General features: G+C 34.7%; 1 protein-coding gene across 2 annotated transcripts; it reads left to right on the top strand.

Moving 5' to 3' along the window:
• The first annotated feature begins 5216 nt into the window (after positions 1-5216).
• Positions 5217-13265, top strand: LOC127167794 (growth/differentiation factor 6-B). 2 transcript variants are annotated; one of them, XM_051114036.1, is made up of 4 exons: positions 5217-5791; positions 7499-8123; positions 11837-11917; positions 12039-13265. In XM_051114036.1, exons 1-4 carry the CDS (start codon positions 5515-5517, stop codon positions 12166-12168), a joined length of 1113 nt encoding a protein of 370 aa, XP_050969993.1. In that variant the 5' UTR covers positions 5217-5514; the 3' UTR covers positions 12169-13265. The 2 variants fall into 2 exon arrangements, with proteins under 2 accessions (XP_050969993.1, XP_050969994.1); XM_051114037.1 differs by lacking the exon at positions 12039-13265 and having other exon boundaries at positions 7499-8119.
• Positions 13266-13408: the final 143 nt, after the last annotated feature.

Here is a 13408-nt window from a genome sequence, read left to right on the forward strand (position 1 = left end):
AGTTAACAAGAACATTTTAAGGAAAATATAATTATATTATCATAATGATTTTTTCCTTTCAAATATTGTCCATGTAAAAACACCCCTGGCCAAATGCCCCCAGAGGGCATCACTTCCCACTTCAATAATTACTGTAGTTACCATGTTCTGAACATCACATCCTTTCTTTTTCCCTCGGATGTAATCTATCTAGGTGGTTGAATAAAAATATGTGGACTTTATATCTAAAAAATTATCTCAACTTAGCACCAGCAAGCAGCTACACAGTTAGCATCAGCTAACAATATTTACTTATTTTCAGTATGGTTGAATAAACATTCATATCTGTCTACTTCAGCTGATCCAAACAATATAAAAATGTATACTGTTGCTAAACAATATAAAAACAGACGTCACGTAGCGCTACATGCGTAGCATTTTAATAAAACTGCTAACGTTACATCAGGGAGGAATATGAACGTGCATGAGTTATTTTATTTAAGCCGTTTTTTAATTCAAGCATTTCAGTACGCTTAAACAGATCACCTTAAACAACGGACAGCTTTGACCTAAATATGATTTTCAGTTATAATAATTAATCCTAAAATTCGACATTAGTAACTTACTTTTCGCAGCATCAGTCGCGCGCGCGCACGAGATCTCCCGATTCTTACTTGTGAATTCAGTTCACTGGAGACTCGCTCTAAACGGATCATTTGAATCAGTGAGTTGTCGACTCGAGAACAGCTGCAATCGGATCATTCCAATTCGTGAATGAATCCTTTGGTGCGATTGGCGAATCAGATTAACAGGTTCATTGAAAAGAATCAGTTTGTTCATGAATCAGACACCGCTTGTGCGTCTCAGAGCATGTGATATATTATAAGAGGTAACGATATGTTTATGAAATGTAGTGAAGTAAAAAGTACGATCTTACGCTTTGGAATGTAATGAAGTAAAAGTGAAAGTTACTCAAAATAAAAGTACTCCAGTAAAGTACAGATACTTGAAAAATGTACTTAAGTACAGTAACGAATTACAACTACTTCGTTACTGCCCACCACTGCACCTGTGGCAAATAACACGTGTGGTCAATAAAATAATCACACTTGCAACCAGTTAAAATAGAGAAAAGTTGATTCAACCTTTGTGTCACACTGAGCATGGAGAAAAGAAAGAAGTGTAAAGAGTTGTCTGTGGATTTGAGAGAAAAAAACTGTGGAAAAACATGGACAATCTCAAGGCTACAAGTCCATCTCCAGCGATCTTAATGTTCCTGTGTCCAGTGTGCGCGATATCATCAAGAGGTTTATAGCCCATGGCACTGTAGCTAACCACCCTGGACATGGACAGAAGAGCTAAATTAATGAAAAATTACAACAAATGATTGTTCGAATGGTGGATACAGAACCCTGATTAACTTCCAAACAAATTCAAGCTGATCTGCAGACACAGGGTACAACAGTGTCAGCTCGCACTATCCGTCGCCATCTGAATGAAAAGGGACGCTATGGTAGGAGACCCAGGAGGACACCACTGCTGACACAAAGGCATAAAAAAAGCACGACTGGAGTTTGCCAAAACTTATGTGACAAAACCACAAACCTTCTGGGAGAATGTACTGTGGACAGATGAGACAAAAGTAGAGCTTTTTGGTAAAGGACATCATGGCACTGTTTACAGTCAAACATGGTGGAGGTTCAAAGATGTTTCGGGGTTGCTTTGCTGCTTCTGGCATTAGATGCCTTGACTGTGTGAATGGTATCATGAAATCTGATGATTACCAAAGAATTTTGGGGCGCTACGTAGTGGCCAGTGTCAGAAAGCTGCGTCTCCACCAGAGGATACAAACAAAGCGCTGGAGAGTTCTGAAATGACCAGCAATGAGTCCAGATCTGAATCCCATAGAACACCTGTGGAGAGATCTCAAAACAGCAGTTGGGAGAAGGCATCCTTCAAATCTGAATGACCTGGAGCAGTCTGTAAAAAAAGAGTGGTCCAAAATTCCAGTAGAGAGGTGTAAGAAACTCTCATTCATGATTACAGGAAGCGACTGATTTCCAAATGGGGTGCTACCAAATATTAAGTTAAGGGTGCCAATAATTTTGACCAGTGCATTTTTTGGGTTCTGTGTGGAATTTTATAAGATTTGACTTTTCTTTTCTGTTTTTTTTTTTTTTGTATTGTTCCAATGCAAGCAAAAAAATAAACATGTGAGTACCAAAGCATTTGCAATTGCAACAACTTTCTGAGAGAAGGGTTGCATTTTCTGACAGAATTGCAAGGGTGCCGATATTTTTGGCCATGACTGTATATAAACAATATCACATGAGTAGCAGTGTGATATAGCTGTATATCGTCATGGCTGTAATTCAGTCATAGGTAATCACAGCGTACAGCCATATCACACGGCTATGAGTGTGATATTGCGTTTATACAACAGTTTGACGACATGAATGCATAAATACATAAGAAACAACAAGGGGGTGTCTTTAAAACCACTCTTACGCCACTGATTCAAATCTCATTTTGTCAGTTTAACAGCTGAGCCCAGGCTTCTGTTACAATTTCGAAAACATCACTTTACAACTAGTAATGAAGCAATGTTGACTTGCTGCATCTCATACAGCATTCAGTCTTCAAGCCGGGATTCAAACTCGGGATGCCCATAGCGCAACAGCACTGTATGTCAGCGCACTGCCCACAAAGCTATCAGCGCTAACATCCTTTCATCTGTTATGGGTGACTTCTCATGACAGTACTGCTCAGTGCATTTGTTGGCTGCGTCTTACAAGGTGTTGTTGAAAGTAAAAATAACTTTCCTTGTTTACAACCCTGTTTCAGCACCTTTCAATATAAAAGTCTTTACTGCTGACTCACTCTTAAAAGCAGTCTCTTTTAGTCATCTAATGGCAGAAAAATGTAACTAAAATCAGCATTACAAACACACACACATTTCTTAATACTCAATACTATTATTAAATTCAAACCGACTATTATTTATATAAAATATTATTTATTGAATAACAATATTTAATAAACAGCAACACCCATCATAAAAGTTGCTAGGCAATTCAGTCAAAAGTACAAAGGCAGCTCTGTGATATTCAGCATTGAATTTATTTATACAACAGTTCTTTCTGGTCCTTGGCTGATAAAAGCGCGATATTAGAGTGATTTTGGAGCTACTCCAACCTCTTCACTATGTGTATCATGTATCACGCTGCTTGCCCTGTTTCTCACAGCGAGTGTCATGGCGGAAACCCAAACCCACTGTAATTTAAGAATAATACTGTTTGTGTCACGGAATGTAGTTGTAAGAGTTTTTTAGGCAAAAATTTACTTGTTTGGACTTCAAATATGTGGTTTGTTAATATAGATAACGTTTGAAAATTTGCTTTAATGTTTTCGGAGATATGAGCTCCAGGTCGTCAGCGGGCATTCAGCACTCATAAACTCGCAGAGAGCACCTTACCACGGCCAGATCTTCTCGAATTTGCCGCTGGCTCTATTATTCAATAAATATAGTGGTATTTAGTATTGGGAAAAAGTGTATATGTGTGTTCATTATAGTGATTTTAGTTACATAGTTCCAACATTAGATGGCAACAAGAGACTGTTTTATGAGTCAGCAGTAAAGACTTAAACTGAAAAATACTAAAGCACAGCTTTAAACAAGGGAGTTATTTTTTCCTTCAAAAAGATTTTGAACTCAGCCGACAAATGCACCAAGCTGCGCTGTCATCAGCAATCATCCTTATGAGATGAAAGGATAGTACAAGCCTATCGGACATTCAGTCAAATGATTTATTGAGAATATGAGATTAATCTGAAGAATGAATGCATGTAATCACACTCGCTGAGTACATCTCTCTTTCATAATACTCTACTTTATATAATACACTGCTTTTACTACAGTAATACAGTAAGCTTTCAATGAAGCAACTCAACGTTCCTTCGTTACTAGTTCTAAAATGACATTTTGGAATTAGTAAAGGCGGCTTGGGCTCAGATGTTAAACTGTCAACTTTAGATTTAAATTTGTGGTGTTACTAGTTCTGCACAAAAGAGGTTTTTAAAGACACTCTGTTGTTATTTTTTATGTATTTACACACTTGTGTCATCAAAATGTTGTATAGATGCAATATCACACGAGTAGACAAGACATATGGCTGTATATCGACACTCTGTGATTACCTAGGGCCAAATCACAGCTGTACCGATATACAGCCATATCTCACGTCTACTCGTGTGATATTGCTTATTTAATGGATAACAACAACAATCATAAAAGTTGCTAGGCAATTTAGTCAAAAGTACAAATGCAGTGCTCTGATATACAGCATTAAATTTACATATAACATGATGAGATTTTGCCATCAGCCAAAACAATTTGCTCTGGAACAAATAATACATTAATGAGACCAAAGACTACCCGTTAGATTTGCCCAAAATGAATGATATCTCATGTTTAACCACTATAGAGACATCAGAACAAATTCCAGAAGATCTGGCCGAGGTAAGGCTGCTCTCGGCAGGTTCATGAGTGCTGAAAACACATCTCTAAAAACACTGAATCAAATTTTTCAAATAGACTTTGTTTATTAACAAACCGAACATTTCAAAGTCTAAACAATTGTATTCTCGCCTAAAAAAACTCTTAAAACTACATTCCGTGACACAAAAACAGTGTTATTCATAAAATTACAGTGGATTTGGGCGTCCGCCATGACACTCTCTGTGAGAAATACCGCAAGCGGAGTGATACAAATGGTAGAGCGTTTGGAGTTCCGACATCACTAGAATATCGCACTCCTCTCAGCCAATCAGATTCAAGGACCAGATAGAACTGCTGCACATAGCAAAAATGGCCAGTAACATCTTTAACTATTTTGCAGACTTTCCCAAGGAAAAAATCCCAGTAGAAAAAAAAAGACTTTTATGATCAATTTTTAAAATGTTATTAGTGGTCCCAAATTTGCCATTAATAAAATAAAATAGTTTGTGGGAAGTCTCCTAGTGTGTTTTTGAAAATACTAATCATGAAAATAAGCAATAGTGACATCTATTGCTCAACTTTGCACCAACTAAGCTGCAAGATGAATCTCAATGTTATAACCAAGGGCTTGCACTTGATACTTTGTTTGTGCCAAGAATGTGAAAGTTAATGAGCGCAGCTGAGACGCACACTATCCGCTTACACTGAGAAAGAGCTGCAGGTTGAAAAGAGCCCTTGATTCAAGATAGTGAAAGGTACTCAAGCCTCAAACCAAAACAAGCCTGTTCACTTTGCAGCAAGAAAACCGAGAGCACAATGCCTGTCAAATGGAGTGTGACATTCCAGGATTTTCTGTGGGAGAGCGGTAATTGCTTTTTTCAGTGTTTGGCTGTTGGTTGCACGGGCTGTGAATCCTGCCCACCCACTAATGAGTGAACGAAGATCTGCCGTGCCTGCCGTTTCCTGACCGAGCTGTGCTGGAGAATCAGGACTCGGCCTTCTTCACCGAATCTGTCAGTTCTTTCGGTTTTTGCAGAATGAGGTTTCCAGCATCATTTTTATGCTTCCTAATTGGTCTTCTAGGACTAGGAGGGACTCATGGTTTGGTGTTAATGGAGGATCATGGGGAGGAACTGGAGGATAGAGACCTGAGCAAAGCTATTTTGGAGATGTTGCATATAAACAAACTGTCAGCGCCGCAGCAGGCGAAGCCACACCCCTATATGAAGCACGTTTACCAGTCCCTGGACGCACAGGCAAGAGACCTGAGCGGTGCTGATGGGACTCTTGTGCAGAGCTTCCGGAGCATCGAAGGTAAAGTTGTTTACATTTTTAATCTGAATAAACTGAAGTGATTATTAAAATGTTCTCATCTAAAAACTATTTATTAATACTTTTGTCTTAAAAATATGAATAATGTAGCTATACAGTAGGGTCAAAAAGTCTCACCATTGAAAACGCATTTGCATTATTTTTAATTTAATGTAAACTTTCCTCACAAATTATATTACTGTCATAATTTGAGCAAAAAGTTGAGTTTTAAAAGGTCTTACTTTTCAGTTTCTGAAATAATGTGAGTATTATTGAGATATTATAATTTTTATTAATATTTTAAATTAGTTTTTGTTTTCATATTTTGTGTATTTTAAAGTGTTTTATTATGTTTTTTATTTATTTAAAGTGTTTTTATATATATATTCATTTTAGTAATTTTTAAAATTTTGTTTGTTTTTTATGTCCATATAGTTTTTGTTCATTTTATTAATAATAATTTGAGCAAAAAGTTGAATTTTAATATGTGAGTTATTTGAATAATATTGAGATATAATAGTTTTTATTAATATTTTGAATTTGTTTTTTTTTTTTTATTTTGTGTATTTTAGTGTTTTATTACGTGTTTTTGTATTTATTTTCATTTTGGTTAAACTTTTAGTAATTTTTTTTTTTTCATTTTGTATTATTTTTTAAATGTCTATATAGTTTTTTATTCATTTTAGTGCATCATATTAAACTAAATAAAAAAATGAGCTCCTTATAATTATATTATCAACATAATTTGAGCAAAAATTTGATTTTTAAAATATCTTACTTTTCAGTTTCTCCCAGTGTTATTTGAGTATTATTGAAATATTATTAGAATTTTTATTAATATTTTGAATTAGTTTTTGTTTTTATATTTAACGTGTTTTATTATATGCGTTTTATTTATGTCAAGTGTTTTAATTTTAGTGATTTATTTTCATTTTAGTTAAACTTGTAGACATTTTGTTGGGGTTTTTTAATTTATTTATTTTTTATCAATGTTTAAAAATATGTCTATATAGTTTTTATTCATTTTATTAGTTATTTTAGCGCATCATATTAAACTAAATGAAAATGAGCTCCTTACAAATTATATTATTGTCATAATTTGAGCAAAAAGTAAAATTTTAAAATGTATTACTTTTCAGTTTCTCCCAGTTTTATTTGAGTATTATTTAGATATATTATACGTTTTTATTAATATTTTGAATTAGTTTTTGTTTTTATATTTTGTAAATTTTAAAGTGTTTTATTACATGTTTTATTTGGTTCACATATTTTTTATTTATTTTCATTTGAAAGTCTAGTAATTTTATTGTGTTTTTAGTAAGTTTTTTTATATGTCTATATAGATTTTATTAATTTTATTAATAATAGTCATTTTTAAAGCAGCAAATTAAACTAAATGAAAATGAGAAATGTTGCTGAAATATAATAAGGTGTTTTTTTAATATATTTTCTATTAATTTAATAATAGGCTTACAATGTATTGTATATCCAAGTTTAAAAAAGCAAGGTTTTCAGTGTGGCTTTGGGTCCCACTATACATGCATTGAAAGAGGCTGCATTTGCAAGGTACATAAAAAGGTTTGACAACCTACAAAGTTACATAAATACAATCTAATAAACACTACTAAAATGGTATATAAATAAGAAAAATGCTGCTTAATATTTTCATATCTCCCAAAGTCTCTTAAAATATGTTATTTTTTTAATAAGACTCAAAGTATGGCACTCCGGGATGGATCTGGTTTAACATGTCCCAGCTGAGTCCCTTCATGAGGGTTGCAGAGCTGGTCCTGCTGAGGAAAACTCTTCATCACAAGCCGCTTAGTGTGACGGTCACAGTACACAGTCTTTCCCCGGGACGAGACAACCTGAGCATTAGCGGCCCTCTTGCTGAGCACTTACTGAGTCTGGACCGGCTGCCTCCATCAGGCTACGATGTTTTTGACGTAACAGCTGCAATAACCCAACCACTGCACCACTCAGATATCTTGGGCTTCCAACTGCGATTTGGAGATGAGAGTGGCAGCTTGGTTCTCCATGAAGCCCTGACACAGAGCCTCTACTACTTGAACGGCAGCTCTCTCAGCCAGCCGCTCCTAGTGGTCTACAGGAGCAAATCGATGGAGCACCAGCAGAGGGCGTCAGGAAGGAGTTCAGAGCACAGGCGCAGACCGAGCTGCATGGCCAGGTCTGAATATGACAGGCAGAGAATACATCTGAGGCATGGGAGACATGTATCTGCATGCAGGCTGTACGTACATCATGTCAACCTTCATACAAGCGAGTTGAGTCAATGGATACTACAGCCGTCCCACTTCAACATAAGTATTTGTAGGTATGACCTGTCTGTGTATTGTGTGACTCCCATTGTGGAAAAACAATATAATAATAAGTGCACTTACTTGCATTATATGTGACCCTGGAAAAACAAAACCAGTCATAAGTAGCATGAGTATATTTGTAGCAATAGCCGAAAATACACTGTATGGATTACAGTGATCGATTTTTCTTTTATGCCAAAAATCATTAGGATTATTAAGTAAAGATCATGTTCCATGAAGATATTTTGTAAATCTCCTACTGTAAATATATAAAAACATAATTTTTGATTAGTAATATGCATTGCTAAGAACTTCATTTGGACAACTTTAAAGGCGATTTTCTCACATTTATGGAACCATGTTTTGTTTAAATGGTTCCATAAAGAACCTTTAACATCTGAAGAACCTTCCTGTGTCACAAAAGGTTCTTTGTAGCAAAAGAAGGTTCTTCAGATTATAAAAAGGTAAGAAAGAGATGGTTCTTTAAAGAACCTTTGACTGAATTGTTCTTTGTGGAACCAAAAATGGTTCTTCTATGGCACTGCTGTGAAGAACCTTTTAAAGCATCTTAATTTTTAAGAGTGTAGTTGTATCTCTGCCAAATATTGTCCTATCATAACAAACCATACATCAATGGAAAGCTTATTTATGTATCATTTTAATTTATTGACCATTATGACTGGTTTTGTGGTCCAGGCCAGGGTCACATATGTGCACAGATTTAAAAAAAAATTGTAGATAATATAATATTAATTCAATAAAAGTCCACTTAAGTGTACTTCAAGAGAGACTTTCATGACTGTACACTTTTAAAAAGTACACTTTGGAATGTTCAATTAAAAGTTTTACTTTAAAGTGCGTTTTAAATAACTGCATTAACTTAGGCTGACCAGACATCCCCATTTTCCGGGAACAGTCCCAGTTTTTGCTGTCCTGTTCCCGAACTGGAGTTGTCCTCGGAAATGTCCCCATTTTACAGCACATTCAAAACAACCTGAAAATACACCGACAGCGCAACACAAGAGAATCACTGAAATACCTCCATTCAGAAGTGCAGAAGTGCACACTGCACTCCCAGCGAAATGAACAAGTTTATAATCTAACTCATAAATATTAAACATTTTTAACATTATTAAAACTACATACTGAGTGACTGATACCATCTTTGTCATGACAAACGCTTGTTGGTTCATACTGAGTTTGCAGTTTTAACGTAGGCTATGATTGCTTCAATTTATTTTCAAGATCTGAGGTAAGTTATCTGTTGTTGCTTTCAGTATGGCTATGTCATGCAATATGATATTCAAACTCACATTAGATGCTTTTAACATTGAATAAAGCACATAATCAGTAGCTGAGATTATAATTGTCATAGTTTGTATATTGTTGTTCCAGCGGCGACGTTGCAGTAATAGAAACCTTTTCAAAAGTTAGGACACTGTGTTAAACTCACACAATTACATTTGCAGAAAGCATATACTTTGTGGTCAAAATGAGCCTAAAATACAAAAATGCAAAAAATAGAAAAGATCCATTTCCAAAAGTAAACATAAAATTTGAAAAGTTGTAATTATTGTACTCACAGTTGTGAAAATGTTAAAAAGGCATACAGTTTGAAAATAACATGTTTCTTAAATACAGTTTTATTTATCTAATGTTCTTATATTTACTGTTTTATTTTTTAATGTGTTGTTCTAAATCCATAATTTTGTTCGAATACTACCGTTTTTAAAAGTGTTTGCTTGCAATAGTTACTATTTACTATTGTATTAAAAAAAACATATTCATTTTGATCCCCAAACATCACTGTAACTGTCAGTTATGATACTCATATATGGAACCCACAACAATTAAAAAACAAAAACATTTTGTCCCCACCCAGCAGGCACACAAAGTCATAAAACGTTGATATTTGGTTAAATTTCAGTTGCAACGTCGAGTGACCAAAATTCAATGTACATTCAAGGTCTAACATCAACGTTAAATTGATGCCCAATACCGACATCAGCTGACGTTGATATTTTGTTGTTTTTAGGTTGTGTAACCAAAATTTAACATTAAGTTAACGTCAAATTGATGTCCAATACTGACCGTTTTTCATGCTCAACCAAAATGCATCGTCTGTCCGATGTTGGGGTCCATCGTCAACCTGACGTTATATTGACATCCGGTGCCTGCCTGGCGTTTTTTTTAATTTGTAGATAATTACAAGTGCTAGTGATAGTGATAGTTTGACCACTGAACTAGAAAACGTCCACGGTTTTCATTTCAGAAATCTGGTCACCTTACTTGAATCTTTTGTCATGCTTTAAAGTACGCTTATATTAATGTGTTGAGCACATGTAAAGTACTTGATTATAATTTTAACTGTAGTGTGTTATGTAATATTCCACTTAAAGTTAATATATTACGTTGCAGCTTCTTAATTACAAGCATGTCATGAGAAATTTATTTAAATACATGACTTAAATATATTTTATTTTTACTATAAATGCTTGTAAGTATTCAGCAGTACATATTAACCATATTTCAAACACAACAGGAGTAAAAAATACATGTAAAGATGAACTAAATCCTACTTAAATAAGTAAAAAAAAATGAGTTTAACTAATTGCTTTTAATATAATAGCAATATAATTTTAGTATATAATAGCTTTTATTCCATAAGGGTGGGCACAGCAATTTTATGGGTCTGGCTTCCGGTCTCATCTGCATCCAGCTATTTTTAGCTGTACAAAACGGTTTGTTTTGCTGCCTGATATTGCAAATTGGTGTGTCTTACCATGTTATTTTAATGAAATGCCTTAATTTTGAGCACACTGGTTCGTAGTGCAAACAGTTTTACAGTTTACGTTAGTGCACGTTGTTATTCTTCTCATTATTTTCTTATTTTCTTCTCTTTACCTAGAAGAAAAAGGCACCTAATAGTTTTGTTCCATTTTAAATATCATGCAGTTAGGCGTTCGAAAACTTTTTATTATTAAATTGCATTATTTTCGTAATATGTAGGCCTACTCTTGTTAAAAGTAGCCTAGGCTATGCTAAAGTGTACTTTTTCACAAGATCGGCTCAATGTCCATATTGCAGTTAGTAACCAAAGTTAGCGACGCTGCTAGCCTAAATTAGTCTGTATATTAAGCAGCATGAAAGAAGTTAAAGCTTTAATGAGCTACTTTTTATGAGTACCAGTTTGCTAAAATGCAACATCGCTGTTTTCATGTGGTAATAATAGGTGACAGAATTTGCTCACCTAAACAGTCCGTCGGAAAGTCCGATTCTTTCTAGTGAATCAGATGATTCCAAACGGTCATCATATGTAGACCAGAAAGTCCAATCCTTTCCAGGGAGTCGGTTCGTCATAAATAGGGCTTTTCTTAATAATTCTGACTCATTCTAATGAATCATCATGCTGTCAGTTAATTTAAAAACAATTCAGTGAATCTAAAGTCCCTATAGGCCAGTTATGTTGTTGATTTATTTATGTATTGTAAGGGTGTGTTTGCTGTATTTAATAAAAATGTACCTGTTAAAGTTAAAAAAAAAAAAAAAAAAAAAAAAAAAAACATTTGTTTGACATTAGTTTAACTACTTTAGAGCTTGTGGCAATACTTCCCTCAGCACTCATCTATGGTTAACAGCCCTAATATTGCAAATAATTATTGCATTATGTATTCATTGTATGTATTACAACAAAATAATTATGTCCTTCCCTTTGTTGCCTTTTTAGAGGCATCTGTTTGAAAGAAATATCTGCGTCATCCATGACTGTTCAGAGGCATCGAAAACATGAAGAAAATGTTTTACGAAGGTGCATTCAGTCTTCTTTGTAGCTTTTTATACTTATGAATGACATTTGTCATTGAGTCTTAGTTTTGAATACGCAGTTGTGACAGTTGTTGACCTTAAAACTGTTTTCATATATTTTCCAGATCAGACTGCACTCCACAAGGCTTGTCATCTCTCATTGTGATGTATAGCAGCGACACAGCGGACATTATTATAAAAGAGCTAAAGGATATCAGAGCAGAGAGATGTGTGTGCCAGCCGACTGCTCAATGAAAAGGACTGTGAAAATCAAACCGTTTGTGAAGTATCTGAGGAAATGACAGTTGCAGGAAAAAGTATGTGAACCCTGAATTTCTGGATTGCTTATAATATTTGATTTGAACACAGAAAACAAGATTTTCTGCTTAAAGGCAGGTAATTTGATAAGATGTTTGTTTCTTCATCAGATTTTGAAGAAATGTAGTATTACATCACTTGCTCACCAGTGGATCCTTTGCAGTGGAATGGGTGCTGTCAGAATGAGAGTCCAAACAGCTGATAAAAACATCACAATAATCCACAAGTAATCCACACCACTTCACTACATCAGTTAACATCTGTGAAGTCAAAAGCTGCATGTTTGCAAGAAACAAATTCGGCATTAAAACATTTTCAACTTCCAGATTGCTTCTGGCTAAATAAGAGTCATCTATCTAGAAATATTGGGGAAAAGGGAAAAGTTATCTTGCCTGCACCGTTTTGGTGAATTTTAATGTGAGAGGACAACAGGTATGGATTTAATACTTGCAGATTATTATGATGTTTTCATCAGCTGTTTGGACTCTCATTTTGATGGTACCCATTCACTGCAGAAGTGAGCAAGTGATGCTAAATTTCTCCAAATCTGTTCTGATAAGGAAACAAACTCAGTAAAATTTCATGTTTGTGTAAGCTATTTCTTTAAACAAATAGCACACAAACTATTTACAGTTTTTATTATCATAGCTTTATTTTTTAATGGTATAAACATTTACAATACGGCTGCAGCAGTTATCTGCAAAGATTTTCTGTCAGTCAGGAGGTAAATGCACAACAATCAGGTTCTGTTCACAAAATGTTTAATTCAGCAATGTTCTTAGGATGCCCTGTGTGAATCATATCTTGGAGTCATGTTAAACGCCTGGGTTCGCATACTTTTTCTTTTTTGGGGACAACTCCTTGGGGAGAACGGTACTTTTTGCAGATGTACTTTTGGCCACAGGATGTCATAATAGAGCGAGAAAAGTAGACAACGTTACTTTCAATGTTCATGCAACAATAATGTATACCTACTGTATGTTGAAGAATTTCACAGTTTCATATCTCTGAGTTATGCAATTATTAATATTAACAAGAAATAAAATATATATATATATGGATGTGAGGAATCCTATGATTTCATTTAAGTCTTTCAATATGAATATGTCATTTGAGACCATGGTGCTCATTTTACATTGAGGACAAAAACTTAGGGGAATTTTCAATGCCATTCTTA

The sequence above is a fragment of the Labeo rohita genome, chromosome 7 (assembly GCF_022985175.1).
Source record: "Labeo rohita strain BAU-BD-2019 chromosome 7, IGBB_LRoh.1.0, whole genome shotgun sequence".
Classification (NCBI taxonomy): domain Eukaryota; kingdom Metazoa; phylum Chordata; class Actinopteri; order Cypriniformes; family Cyprinidae; genus Labeo; species Labeo rohita.